The sequence below is a fragment of the Pongo abelii genome, chromosome 16 (assembly GCF_028885655.2).
Source record: "Pongo abelii isolate AG06213 chromosome 16, NHGRI_mPonAbe1-v2.0_pri, whole genome shotgun sequence".
NCBI classification, from domain to species: Eukaryota; Metazoa; Chordata; class Mammalia; order Primates; family Hominidae; genus Pongo; species Pongo abelii.
Window position 1 is genome coordinate 23,323,700 of NC_072001.2, and position 14,708 is coordinate 23,338,407.

At 38.2% G+C, this 14,708-nt stretch overlaps 2 protein-coding genes across 2 annotated transcripts in view; both read right to left on the bottom strand.

Annotated features, from left to right (window-relative positions):
* LOC103889494 (uncharacterized) overlaps nt 1-7,722 on the bottom strand; it is a 147,075-nt gene extending 139,353 nt beyond the window's left edge. Inside the window, 5 exon segments of the mRNA XM_063716105.1 lie at nt 5,784-5,975; nt 6,674-6,825; nt 6,943-7,079; nt 7,157-7,330; nt 7,699-7,722. Of these exon segments, the coding sequence (XP_063572175.1) occupies nt 5,784-5,975; nt 6,674-6,825; nt 6,943-7,079; nt 7,157-7,330; nt 7,699-7,722 (679 nt within the window).
* Nucleotides 7,194-13,084, bottom strand: LOC134760192 (E3 ubiquitin-protein ligase HERC2-like). The gene is made up of 5 exons (XM_063716106.1): nt 13,024-13,084; nt 11,793-11,948; nt 11,306-11,409; nt 7,865-7,994; nt 7,194-7,330 (listed from the first exon to the last, which is right to left on the bottom strand). Exons 1-4 carry the CDS (start codon nt 13,082-13,084, stop codon nt 7,971-7,973), a joined length of 345 nt encoding a protein of 114 aa, XP_063572176.1. The 3' UTR covers nt 7,194-7,330; nt 7,865-7,970.
* Nucleotides 13,085-14,708: the final 1,624 nt, after the last annotated feature.

The window sequence follows — 14,708 nt, forward strand, 5'->3', positions numbered from 1 at the left end:
TACCAATACTGTACTATATGCTTCAAAATTTATTAAAACAGTAGATCTCATGTTACAAGCTTTTTAAACACAATTAAAAGAACTCTAAAATAAGTAAAATGAGAGGAAAATTGTTTCAATTAAGAATAGAGAATTGGCACAGCAATAAACAAATGGACCTATTAAAATGGAAAAAAAGAAAAAAAGTCCAGAAACAGATCAAGTTTAAGGACACGGTATAGCACCACAAATCAATGCGACAAATGTTTTGTGGGCTTTTTGTTTGTTTTGTTTTGTTTTTGAGATGGAGGCTCGCTTTGTCACTCAGGCTGTAGTGCAGTGATGTGATCTCAGCTCACTGCCACCTCCACCTCCCGGGTTCAAGCAATTCTCCTGGCCCAGCCTCCTAAGTAGCTGGGACTACAGGCACCTGCCACCATGCCCGGCTAATTTTTTGTATTTTTAGTAGAGACGGGGTTTCACCGTGTTAGCCAGGATGGTCTTGATCATCTGACCTCGTGATCCGCCTGCCTCGGCCTCCCAAAGTGCTAGGATTACAGGCGTGAGCCACCGTGCCTGGCTGATAATGAATGTTTTTTCTGCATTCTTTTTACAGAATCTTTTGTTATTTATTTATTTAGTCTTAATGCATTGGTTCATACTACCATTTCAATATTGAACAGAAATGGCAATAATAGATACTCATATTTTACTTCTGACTTCACAGAGAATGATTCAAATATTTCTCCTTTAATATTGAAGTAGGGTTATTTTTGTAGATACCCTATGTTAATTTAAATGAGTTACCTTCCATTTTTAGTACGCTAAGAATAGTTTTTACGGTTACTGAATGTTTATGTTTTAAAAGTGTTGTGTTTTAAGTTTATGTTTAAAAGCTTATATGATGCATAATAGAAATGTTTATATAATTTTCCTTTTAATCTGTTATTGTGGTAAATTATATTTCTATTGTTTAATCAACTGGTATTTTTAAGGCAAATTAGATTTGTTCATATTTACACTTTTATGTGCTACATAATTTAATACTAATTGTAATATATTTAAAAATTTTTTTCATGTTTGTTTATTGTTCTGTATATTCTTGTACTCTTGTCAGGTATAGCATTAAGTTTAATGAATTAGCAGAATGATTTGCAGAATACTCTTCATCTCTGTCATCTACTTTTCTATAGTTTTGGAATGATCTTACTGAAAATTTTATAACCTATAAAACCGGCTAGTGCTACTTGCTTTTTTATTTGCTACTACACCAATTACTTAATACTTAAATGATTATTCAGGATGTTTATTTATTCTTGATTAAATGCTGGTAAGTAATATTTTTCTAGATAGTTGTGTATTTCTGCTTATGCTTTAAATTTACTCAAAGTAATTAATAGTGTGCCCTCGTTTTCTTTCTAATCACTAAGTATGCCATTAAACACATTTTTATTCTTAATATTTATTTTCTGTGTAACATTTGTTGTTCCTTGATAAGCCTGAAGAGGTTGATAAATGTTATCACTAATTTTAGAAAACCAATTTTTGGCTTTGGTGATCCTCTTTGTTGGCCTAGTTTTCATTTTATGAATGTATTTTCTTATTATTTACCTACAATCATTGTGTTTATTCTTTTGCTGATTTTCTAAACTCATTAGAGTTCAACTTTCTTCTTTTCTAATTTATGCTTTTAAGGCTGTAATTTTTCCTCTGCATTGAACATTTGTTGTGTCTCCCACGTCTTGATGTGTACTATTTAATTATCTTCAGGTGTTAAGAAACTTGCATATTTTCATTATATATGGTCGTATAATTGATTTTTCTACAAAATGAAAATATTACATAATCTGCACTATCCAGTATGATAGTCACTAGTGGCTACTGAGCACTTAAAATGTGCAACTGAGAAAATGAATATTTAATTATATTTACTTTAATTAATTTAAATATAAACAGCCATATGTCTAATGCCCACCTTATTAGACATCTCAAAATAAAAAAGAAATTAAACATGAGCTGATAGAGGATATTTATATAATAAACATGTTTTGATGCAGGATTTGTACTATAATGGTTGTTTATTTTTAAGCTGATTTATATAACCTAGTGGAGAAGCAGACCTGAATTATCCAAAAGAGGACAGAATCACAGGAGCTATATCCATGTAGACCAAATGTGAATGTGGGTATGGGATATAGTATAAAAGGGGAAGTTTTAGCATAATATAGAAGCCTAAACATTCATTCATAATAGCAGAAGATGAAGCACAGTGTGTGAGTACACATGGGTATGTGATGGGAACATGTTGTGTTTTCAGTATGTTGTCTCCCCTTCCTAATTATTGAATGATCCTTGTATTACTGAAGTGTGCCAATATTTCCAGCTAAAAAAAACTAATTGTCATAGCCACTCTTGCAATAGCTTTGGCCAGTGAGAATAGGCATGATTCATTGTCTGTAAGCAGTAAATCAAGAGATAAAAGTCAACCATTCTTCTGTTGACTTCTTTAGAATGAGGAAGAGTAGGCTGAAGTCCAACCAGCAATCTTCTATTTCTGGTATCCTAAGAATGGAAGACAATCATCATTTGTTTAATGAGTATGAAGCCACCAGAAGCGGCCATGAACTGTCTTCCTCCAGATATGTTTTAAGGTTATACTTTTTTATGTGTTTACTAAACACAATTCTTGAAAGAGGCATCATTTAGAAGTGAGGTGTTGATAGTAATGCAAACTAAAATGTGGCTGAACAAGGTAGTCAGAAAGCAGTTGGATAAGTTTCATATGGTACAAGACAGAGCTGGCATTAAGAAATAATAACCATTTGGTTAAACCATCATTTGATGTATATTTAAAAATGAACTATATGCCTAATGAGACTGTAAAACTAAAGAAAATGGCAGAAAATGTTGAAAACATGACATGCAGTAATAAGTGGCTCTTATTGCTACTTTTAGCAAAGTCCTGCGAGAAGATGAACTCAGATAAAGCTATGTGGGCTGCTTTGCAGTTTCTATGTTCCTTCTCTTCAGAAAAACAATATCCGGATGAGGTAGGAATACACATGATCCAGAGACCTCAGATTCCAAGTCAATATTTTGAAAAGCAAGACACTGTCATAAGGATTATCAGTTGCCTATCCAATAATCCCTTTCCCCATCTTCCATTGACATTGAATCACTCTGCTATTAGGAATGACCTATGCTCAGGCACCCATGAAGATGAAGAGATGATAAATAGTAAAAGAAGAAATGAGTTGGCTGGGCCCGGTGGCTCATGCCTGTAATCCCAGCACTTTGGGAGGCCGAGGCGGGTGGATCACGAGGTCAGGAGATCGAGACCATCCTGGCTAACATGGTGAAACCCCATCTCTACCAAAAATACAAGAAATTGGCTGGGCGTGGTGGTGGGTGCCTGTAGTCCCAGCTACTCGGGAGGCTGAGGCAGGAGAATGGCATGAACCTGGGAGGTGGAGCTTGCAGTGAGCTGAGATCGTGCCACTGCAGTCCAGCCTGGCCAACAGTGTGAGATTCCGTCTCAAAAAAAAAAAAAAAAAACTTTCAACAAAGAAAAGCTTAGCTGGTCAACTCTAACAAACATTTAAAGCAGAATTGACACCAATCCTCAAACTCTTCTAAAAACAGAATATATGGGAACACTACCTAGTTCATTCTATGAGGCCATTATTACCCTGATAACTGTAAAACAATAAAATACTGCTGAAAGAAATTAAAGAGGACAGAAATAAATGGAAAGACATTCCACATTCAGAGAATGGATGTTAATATTGTTAAGATGGCACTATTCCCCAAAACAATCTACAGATTCAATCCCTAGCAAAAATCCCAATGGTCTTTTTTGCAGATATGGAAAAGCCAGCCTTGAAGTTCATGTGAAAATGCAAGGGACTCAAAGTAGCCAAAATAATCTTAAGAAAACACACTTCTCAATTTTAAAACAGTACAAAACTACAATGTTTAAAACAGTGTGGTACCTGCATAATTATCAACATATAGAATGTGATAATGTAATTGAGAGTCCAGAAATAAACCTAAATATCTACAGCCAACTGATTTTTGCCAAGGGTACCGAGAACTTCAGGGAAAGAACAGTCCTCAACAAGTGGTATTGAAACAATCAGATAATCAAAAGAAAAAGGCTGGACTCCTACCTCACACTGCGTAAAAGAAATTACCTAAAAATGGACCAAAGATCTAAATATAAGAGCTAAAACTATAAAACTTACAGAAGAAAATATGAAGATAATCTTCATCAACCTTGTATTTGGAAATGGCTTTTTGGATATGTTATCAAAAGCATAGATGACAAAAGAGAAACAGATAAATTGAACTTCATCAAAATAAAAAACTCTATCAAAGGAAATACAATCCAGAGAACAGGAAAAAATACCCTCAAATTATATATCTGATAAAGGTCTACAGATCTGTGAAGGTCTAGTATACATGAAATTTTTAAAGAGTCTGAGGACTGGTGTTAATTCTTCTTTAAATGTTTGGTACACTTCTATAGTGCATTTATTGGTACAACAACAAGATGATGACAAATAACCCTATTTAAAAAGGAGAAAGGGGCTGGGTGCAGTGGCTCATGCCTGTTATCCCAGCACTTTGGGAGACCAAGGCAGGCAGATCACCTGAGGTCAGAAGTTCCAGACCAGCCCGGCCAACATGGCGAAACCCCATCTCTACCAAAAATACAAAAATTAGCCAGGTGTGTTGGTGTGTGACTGTAATCCCAGCTACTCGGGAGGCTGAGACACGAGGAGCACTTGAACCCAGGAGGCAGAGGTTGCAGTGAGCTGAGATCGTGCCACTGTGCTTCAGCCTGGGCGACAGAGTGAGACTCTGTCTCAAAAAAATAAAATAAAAAATAAAGAGAAAGGGATTTGAATAGACACTTCTCCAAAGAAGATATACAAATGGCCAACAAGCACAAACATGTAAAGAAGCTCAATGTCATTCGTCATTAGTGAAATGCAAATCAAAATCACAATGAGATGCCACTTCACACCCACTAGGATGGCCTTAATCCAAAAAAACAAACAAAAAAAGAAAACCACAAAAAATAGTGTTGGCAGGGAAGTAGAGAAACTGGAACCCTGCAATCCTGCCCACTGGTGGTGGGAATGTAAAAATGATACGGCACTGTGGAAAAGTTTGGTAGTTTCTTAGTAAGTTACACACAGTTGTACCATATGACCCTGTAATTCCAGTCCTAGGTGTATAATCAAAAGAACTAGAAACAAGTGTTCAAACAAGTATTTGTATATAAATGTTCCTAGCAGCACTATTCACAAAAGTCAAAAGGCAAAACCAACCCAAATGTCCATCAACAGATAAATGAATAAACAAAATGTTATATATTCATACAATGAAATCTTTTTCAGCCATAAAAATAAAGTACTGATATATACCAAATGAAATAACCCAGACACAAAGGCCACAAATGGGATGATTCCATTTATATGAAATATCCAGGATATGCAAATCCATAGACAGAGAAAGCAGATTTGTGACTATCAGGGGCTGGAGAGCAGGGTGAGTCAGGACTGATGGCTAAATGGGGTGTATTTATAGTGATGAAAAAGTTCTACAACTAGACAGTGGTGATGACTCTAGAAAATTGTGAATATACTTAATACCGCTGAATTGCGATGTTAAAACGCTACATTTTCTGCTATTTGTGTCTTACCATAATTTACAAAAAGCTTAAAAAAAAAAAAAAAAAGAAATCAAAGCAAAATCTTGACGTTTTCCCAAAGGCTCTCAAGCCGGTGCAGACCTACCAATCAGGCACAGTGCCATCTGAGCGAGGGCCAGCGTGCTGGAATTGAGCAGGAGGTCGACGTTGTTTGTGCCGTGCTGCAGGGTGAGCATGCTGAGCATCACCAGGAGGAAGCGGGCTTGCGGGATGGTCCCCAGGCTCGGTCCTGACACGTTCTCATTGGTGATGGTTTGCAGGGGAACCGGCTGGATACCTAATAAGCATTGACACCCACTGACATTTCTTGTGATGGATAGAAGAATAAACGTAACGCAGAAAGCACGGGCTATTACTTTAAACATCTGACTAATAGGCATTGACACCCACTGACATTTCTTGTGCGTGGATACAAGAATAAACGTAACGCAGAAGGCACGGGTGATTACTCTAAACTTCTGACTATTTTTCAGTGGTTTCCACAGAGTGGGCAGCTCTGTCATGCTGCACGATGGGTCTACCCCCTGTATTCTGTGCACAGGTCGTTCCATCTGTCTACAGGACTTAGCATGTTGCTCTCTGAATACACTGGTGCCCTATTCCATTCCTTCCATTTCAAATGTAAAAGTTATGTCTCACTTTTCCTCCACAAAACCAATCCAATCAACTCTCTGTAGATGCTCAAACTATACAGAAAATAAATATTAATATAGGACACAGACACTTTAGGATATGTGGTGATACACATAAAAATGTAAAAATGTAAAAATGTTATACTAGAGTACTTCAACATTGTGTCTCCTGCTAAATTTTAAAGTTTTGTTTAAAATCTGAGAAAGCTGACAGCAGCATAGATTATACAAGTACAAAGTACAAACACAGTCTTCTCAAAAGCAAAAATTGGCATTTGCAAGTTTCCACAACATATAATTAAAGGCAAACTATAAAATAACATTGATGCAACTGTTGACTCACCAAACTCTTTAAATTTGGCACTGGCATCCATCAAAACATTTCGAATGTTCTGAACAGCCCAAGCATACAGCTTGCCAAAGGTGACTTCCAGCAGCATCCGATTAAAAGGTGGGATCAAATCAACATCCTTTAAACAATCAGTAAGAGGTTCCCTTTCAAATAAAGATAAAGAATTTGACTCGGGACACTGCCAGACTTCTAACTGTTACAGAACAACATTTTGTTGCCACAGCTTCCTTAATTAAGAAAAAAATATGCTAACGTTTTACCCTATATCGATCCCCTCAGGAATAAGTCTTTGCCATCCACAAAACATCACGTACTGCACAGATAGAAGTAAGAAATTCTTGCTCACCAGTTTTAAAATTGTATCTATCCCTTCCAGGCGAATCTCTGCTCTCTCCAACTGCAAAATATCAATGCATACAGTTAAGTGTTATGTATATTACCCAATGCAGACATGCATTTCTCATCAAATGTTACCTGTTTTAGTAGACACTTTCTCATTTTTTCCACATCCACCGGTTCCGCCTTAAGGGCAAATTCAGCAATTGTACTGAGGAGTGGAGACTGCGGATAAAGACCCTGCACATTCTGCTTCAACCACTTGTATTTGTGAACACCTGTAACAGTACTCAACAGCAGCTGCCATTTGTCCTAACAAAGGAAAACCATTTTCATCATTTGTCTACCCTATTTAATATTAAACTGTGCTCTAAAAGTTATTCAAGTAAAATATAAATAATGCTCATAGGTTTAAATTGGTTAAAATGTTAAATTTAGTCATTAATACATGGTTTTAAAACTATGCTATAAATATAAGTGAATTTATAATCTCTATACTAATATATGTTGGAACAGGCTAGCTTGGCATACAAAGTTAAGTTATGGTTCATTTTAATGGCCACAGGGCCCAGCACTGTTTCTGGAACAAAGAATATATTTAAGGAAGGAATGGTGAATAATTAATGATACAATCTAGTACCAAAAATAAAAGGAAACCCTTCTCCAGCTACAGCTCTGACCAAGACATCATAAGTCAAGTTCATGAAGCATCACTGGGGCCATATTTCTAACAATCGCCCGTCCCTCCCTCTGGATGCTCAGGTACAGAGGTACGAGACTGTGGATTCCTTTGCTATGTGCTATGATTCTATTCAGCCAACCTCAGAATCACAGAAAATACTGCACCTTGGGTGATTTAATTGCAATGGGTCTCTTGTCCACATTTATTGGACTGTGAGGCAAAATGCAAGCTTCTTCTAAATCACTCCATTTCCAATTTTTTCTTCATCATCTATAGATTCTGGCTTCTTAGGAACTGTGTTTTAAAACATCATTCACTATAAAAATCATATACTTAAATATTAATTTTAAATTAAGAAATACTTAGATTTACATGAAGGACAAATATTTCATTCAAATAAACATCTGAACAACATTATAAATTGCAATGCTCAACAACAAGAGTGAAATGATCACCCTGGCAGAACAAAAAGACAAAGTGAGAGTGCGACGAGGGGAGAAGCCCCGAAGCAGGGGAAGCCCGGCAGCCAGCAAGCTCTTCCTCAAGTGCCAGAGAATGAACATTTGAGTCTTTCAGGCCATGCAGTCTGTTGCAAATACTCAACTCTGCTGCTGCAGCACAAAAAGTAACCACAGATAAAGCAATAGGTGTGGCCGTGCTCCCGTAAAACTCTATTTATGGTGCTACAATTTTAGCTTCATGTAGTTTTCATGTGTCAAAAATAATATACTTCTTTTAATTGTTAAAAAACGATTTCAAACTGGAAAAAAAAAAAAAAGGTCTTAGTCCATGGGCAACACAAAGCAAGCAAGAGGTGGAATTTGGCCCACAGTTCCTGGCTTGTCCGCCCTGGTCCAGTTCAGTGGTTCTGTTAGTGTGTAACTGAATCAATTGAATTCACTGTGATATGTGGAATTTCCTCCCTATATTTTATCTCTTTTAAAATTTTTGGTCTAAATCTCCTCAGCATATAATATAAAAAATAAGCAACATGATAATACACCTGGGCAGTAAAGAGCTAACATAGCAGGCCAGGGTTGCTCAGACCCTGCAAATTCCCAAGGAAGGTCTGTCCCTTCATGATTGGTCCTTCTTCTAGGAGCTGAGCTCTGAGCCCTTGGAACACCCTGCCTGATAAGTTTTTTGGTATACCTGACACCCAGGACCTTGTGGCAGTGGTCTGGCCAGGTAGTTTATGCTAATGATGTGACTTGCGAGGGACCACTTGTTTTTGCACTGGGGCACTGGAGTCTGAGTAATTGAGGTCAGTCACATGGGCACTGCCTGCATATGTGACTGGCCCCCAACAAAAACTCTAGACTCGAGGCTCAGGTGCGCTGGCCCGGTTAACATTTCTTCACACATGATGTGACACACTTGCTGGGAGAGCTAAGCACATGCACGTGACGCCACTGGGGAGAGACACTAAAGCTTGTGCCTAGTTTCCTCTGGACTTCCCTCCATGCACCCTTCCCTTTGCTAATTTTAATCTGTATCCTTTTTGCGGTAAAAAAACACAGCTGTGAGTATAACAGCTCTTCTGAGTCGTTTTAGTGAATCATCAAGCCTGAGAGAAGGCTCGGGGATCCCTGACACAGCAACAGGAATATTAATCACTTAATCTTTTCAAGTTACTTAATTTCCAAAAAAAAGAAAACCAGCTTGAAACAGCACACAATAAATCTATAAACCCACAAGAAACTCTAAAAGTGACAGTGTGGGCTCAGCACCCACGGATATGAGATAGCAAATGGTGGAGTCTCTCTCCCTCATGCTGAGGCAGCCTGTCTCCTGGGCCCGGGCTGAGTTCCTGCGTGCCTGGGTTAAAGGAATCACAGAAGTGTGACTGCTGTTACTTCCTGATCCAGAGCACCCCTCGGATTCAGACAGGCTGTTATGGTGTAGGGTTTGTTCAGGAACAATCAAATTAGGATGGCTTCTAACACACTTTAGTCTTTCATAAGCTTATTGTTCAAAACACCCATCAGAAACTCAGTAATTAATACTGTTCAATAAGCAGGTTTGTGAGTAAATCAGTATAAGTCTTAAGAATATGATCAGAGGCCAGGCGCGGTGGCTCACGCCTGTAATCCCAGCACTTTGGGAGGCCGAGGCAGGCAGATCACGAGGTCAGGAGATCAAGACCATCTTGGCCAACATGGTGAAACCCCGTCTCTACTAAAATACAAAAATTAGCCAGGCGTGGTGGCACGTGCCTGTAACCCCAGCTACTTGGAAGGCTGAGGCAGGGGAATCGTTTGAACCTGTGAGGCGGAGGTTGCAGTGAGCTGAGATCGCGCCACTGCACTTCAGCCTGGCGATAGAGCAAGACTCCGTCTCAAAGAAAAAAAAAAGGATATAATCAGAAATTTCTGTAGTTTATTTATAATCACAAGTGACTAAATTCTAAGCATTTTTATTCAAATTTGGATTTAATGCAAAAAGATTTTTCTGTACCCTTACACAGCTACTTCCAGGAAAATGTCAGTAACTCTTTTAGCTTCCCTTTATAATTCTCCATGTATCAGAATACTCAATATTTCCAAACAAAAAACATGTCTTTAGAAGAACGGCAATAAGTTTAAATGTTCCCATTACATCTCATTACCAGGATAACTAATAAAATAAAAACACTTCCTTGTTCCCATCAATTTAGTAAAGATTATTTACATTTTCAACATCAATTTACTAGTAATCAAATCATACCACACTCAATTCCTAAACTGCCTCATTGTCTGATTGCTTGGAAAAATAAGCGAGATTTCTGTGCCCAAGTAACAGCAGATACCACATAAACCCACATGCCCAATAAAGCAGGCAGCAACCACACAGCCCAACTGCAGAAAAACTAAAGCACAGATACGTGATTTGGCTAGAATATTCCTTAGGAATCAGTTTCCAAAGTGACTGTACACCACGCTTCAGAAAGTATAATGAATTGTTACATGCACAAAGAACACACTGGGCAACAAAACTATGACAAGTATTCGATGACAAGTATTAGTGGACTGTGACCACACATGTAGAGGAAATGAAATTTATTCTAACAAAAATCTGAAAAAAGCAAGAGTTCAACTTTTCCAGTCACAGAAGATATTTACAGCAAAGTTAATTCTCCCCTTCATAAAATGCTTTAAGCCCTGCCCTAATGGCATTTAATACATTTTATTACTTGTGGATACCTAGAAAGCTAATCCCAATATATAAATTCTATGTGTTCGTGAATACATAGTAAGGACAAATTTCTATTGTAAAGAATTACACCTGTACATAGTTCTTCCCAAAAAATACATACCTCAAGATAATAAGCCATTCCAAATTTCTACATAAGACCAAAGTTTAACCTCTTTTCTTGTGGAACACTGTCTATATTTCTCACAATTGATCATTTAAAAAACAATCTTTCAAGACCAGTACATCACAGATCTCAACAAGAATAAATGTAAATTCATTTATGACAAAACTTCTAAAGGATCTTTATATTTATCTCTAATGCCCCCCAAAAGACTCAGATATCAGTACTTCTAGATCCAAATATTCCTATCACAAACACACAGAGGGTATCCCCTGCTATCCTCTGCATCACTCAAGGCATACAGCCTCACCTCCAAATATTGGCCAACACAAAACGCGTGCATGGATTCCCGAGTGTCTTCAAACTGCAAAGCAGCTTCCAAAGCTACCACTGGGTCTTCTCCTGCAAACTGAGCTGAAACAAAAAGGGAAAAAGCAACGTGAGTTCAATTCAGCTTGCCTGGAGAGCTATAGGAGAAATAGTGAGTAGGAAATAAGTTAGGTGCTTAACTCAAAAGTGAGGGTTACCAGAGTATAATGACCTCCCACTGTCTCCCAGGGTTGCCTGGGCCGACTCAGAACTTGAAATGAGTTCCAAGTATTAAAACAAAAATGCATAATGAGAGGAAATTCTTCAAATGTGCTCAATTTGTTGATAAGACAGACACCAAAGCCACCGATACATTAAAGTATGCGGGGGCTGGCACAAAACTAAAGAAATCATTTATAAGCCAAATACTCTGCTTAGAATGATACAGGCTGTAACTTTTAACCAGGAAATAAGAAGTGTAATCTTACCAAGAATACTATTTCCTGTTAACGACTGTGTCTGGAAGTCCTTTATATCATATACTTTCCCGTCAATCACAGTCCAGAAACCTCCATCTTTATTATGGTTCTCCAAATCAGCTTTGCGTATAAGTGTCACTTCCTCATTATTTCTACAGTTCTGACCTGTAAAAAATGACTCTGTATATACATAAACCAGAATCAGTCCATCGATCAATCAACAGGTAAAATGAAAAGAACTGTGTGAAAGAACTACAGCAGAAATAAAAAAATCCACAATCACAATGGGAGAAATACATATCTAGCTCTGAAACTAATACCACACATACAAATTCTATTAAATATAGAATGCTTTAAAAAAAAATCTAGGCAGCACGAATATCAAATCGGGCCATGCCAGGCCACAGAGCAAATCTCAACAGATTTCAAAGAAATAAAGTTACAGAGCATGTGTGCTGACTACAATGCAGTTAAATTAGAAATAGGTTTTCAAAAATTCATTCAAAATAAAATAAAAATGACTGTATATACAGAAAATAAAAATATTCACCCACATATTTGAAAATTATAAAATACACTCATAAGTAACCCAAAATTCTAAGAAAAAATGACTATGAAAATTAGAAAATGTGTTCAATTAATAATCAAAATACTGCAGATCAAAATTGGTGACATACAACTAAATGCATGCTTGAGGGCATTTCTGCCTTTAAATGTGTATATTAGAGGGAAAAAGCTAAAAAAGAAAAGAAACACCAAATCAATAAAAGTCTATTAGTTCATAAAAATACTCAAAAAAAGAAAACCTGAGTGGTGGTCACCTATGCAAGTGCTAGGATACCAACTCAATATTACGAAAAATAGTTAAAGGGAGGTGGCAGTTCAAGAAGTCAAGCTTAGACTATGTCCTTCCTGTACACATTGTACCTCCTGCTAACCAGACAGCAGAGGGCAAGGTTGGTGGGGATTTTATAGAGGACACGCAACACATGAATTCCCTGGTCTAGCTTCACAGAACTAAAGCGGGAGCCACCAAGCACTACAGGCCTCCTGAGCCAACAGAAAGCACGCAGCATGACTCCAGACATAACACCACCCTAATGAGCCTGAATTCAAATCCAACCAAACCTCTAGATCTAACCAGCAGATTAATGGGACTAACAGAAGAACATGTTGGTCTAGAATAAGAGAAAGCAATCAACCAAATTCAGAAAATGTGAAGTTCTCCAAAATAACCAACCTGCTTCTTTGAAAAAGAAAATGGTATGATCAGAGACAGGGAGAGGAGGGCCTGGAGCCATGCTGTTTGGGGAAAGAGACTGGAAGCATATATTAAGCAATGCCAATATGCAGAACATGCTCAGGTCCTAATTCAAAATTACCATCTAAAAAAGGCATTTTTGAGATAGTCCAGGAAAATGTAACATGGACTGCAGGTTAGATTAAGGAATCACTGTTAATCTTATAAAACAGGATAATGATATTGTAGGGTTTTTTTTTTAAATCCTTATCATTAAGAGGTAAAATGCCTTAAAATATTTTAAAGACAGAGTTATGCTTTAAAATAATCCAATCAGGCAGGTGCGGTGGCTCACACCTGTAATCCCAGCACTTTGGGAGGCCGAGGCGGGCAGATCATGAAGTCAGCAGATCGAGACCATCCTGGCTAACACAGTGAAACCCCATCTCGTACCACACCGTATTACCTCATTTAACAGATATGATGAAGCAACTGAACAGGCTATTTTTCCATTTCCATTGCATTTCAACAGAGCCCACTAAAAAGTAGTATAAATGGCCCTTAAATACTAATATATTTTAAAACGCTCAAACTATATCGAAGTCACCACTTTCTGCCTAAGCAGGCAAAATCCCAAAAGCCCACACACAAGGCTGGGAGGCCAGCAGCCCTATTGGTGGTGAGAGAAATCAAGACGTACAGGAGCAATCTGGTGACAACCAGCCCACACTAGATGCATCCCCACCTGTGCATGTGCACAGGCACACAGGCGTGCACACATGGAGGACACATGTCCCAGGTCAGGCCTTGCAGAACTATTTGTGTTTTTTGTTTTTGTTGTTTTTGTTTGAGATGGAGTTTCACTTTCGTTGCCCAGCCTGGAGTGCAGTGGCATGATCTCGGCTCACTGAAACCTCTGCCTCCCAGGTTCAAGCGATTCTCCTGCCTCACCCTCCCGAGTAGCTGGGATTACAGGCATGTGCCACCATGCCCCGCTAACTTTTGTATTTTTTAGTAGAGACGGGGTTTCTCCAAGTTGGCCCGGCTGATCTCAAACTCCCAACCTCAGGTGATCCACCCACCTTGGCCTCCCAAAGTGCTGGGATTACAGGCGTGAGCCACCACACCCGACCCTCAGCACTATTTGTATAGCAACACTGTGGCAATAAGCCCAAGTGTCCACCAATAAGAGACTCACTAAAGAAAGATACATAAAAGACACATCCACACACTGAAGACTAAGCTGCTTTATAAACACAAAGAGCGACACTCTGATAAAATACTCCAATATGTATGGTTAGTAAAAAAAAAAAACAAGCAACAGAAGTAATGCAACATGCTACCACTAGCGTACTCATTCCAGAGAACAAGGAGGTTACAGAGGAGACTGAAAAGTCAGAGGCAGCAGGTGGGAAATGGGTGGAAGGCGTGGGCGGGGAAGCGACAGTGTGTCTCTGCCTAGGTTTGATTTTTGAACCACGTGACTGTATTCCTTTTTTTTTTAATGACTGTAAAACAAAATAAATGCTCTTCATACTAGAAATAAAATGTTAGCAAAATCTGCATTCAAAACTAGGATTACTGTTCTACACTGACAAAGTTCACTACCATTAGCAAAAGCGGTTTTCTCATTGACATAATGAGATACAACAGCGTGCATGAGGTCCTCAGCAGGCCTGCACCCT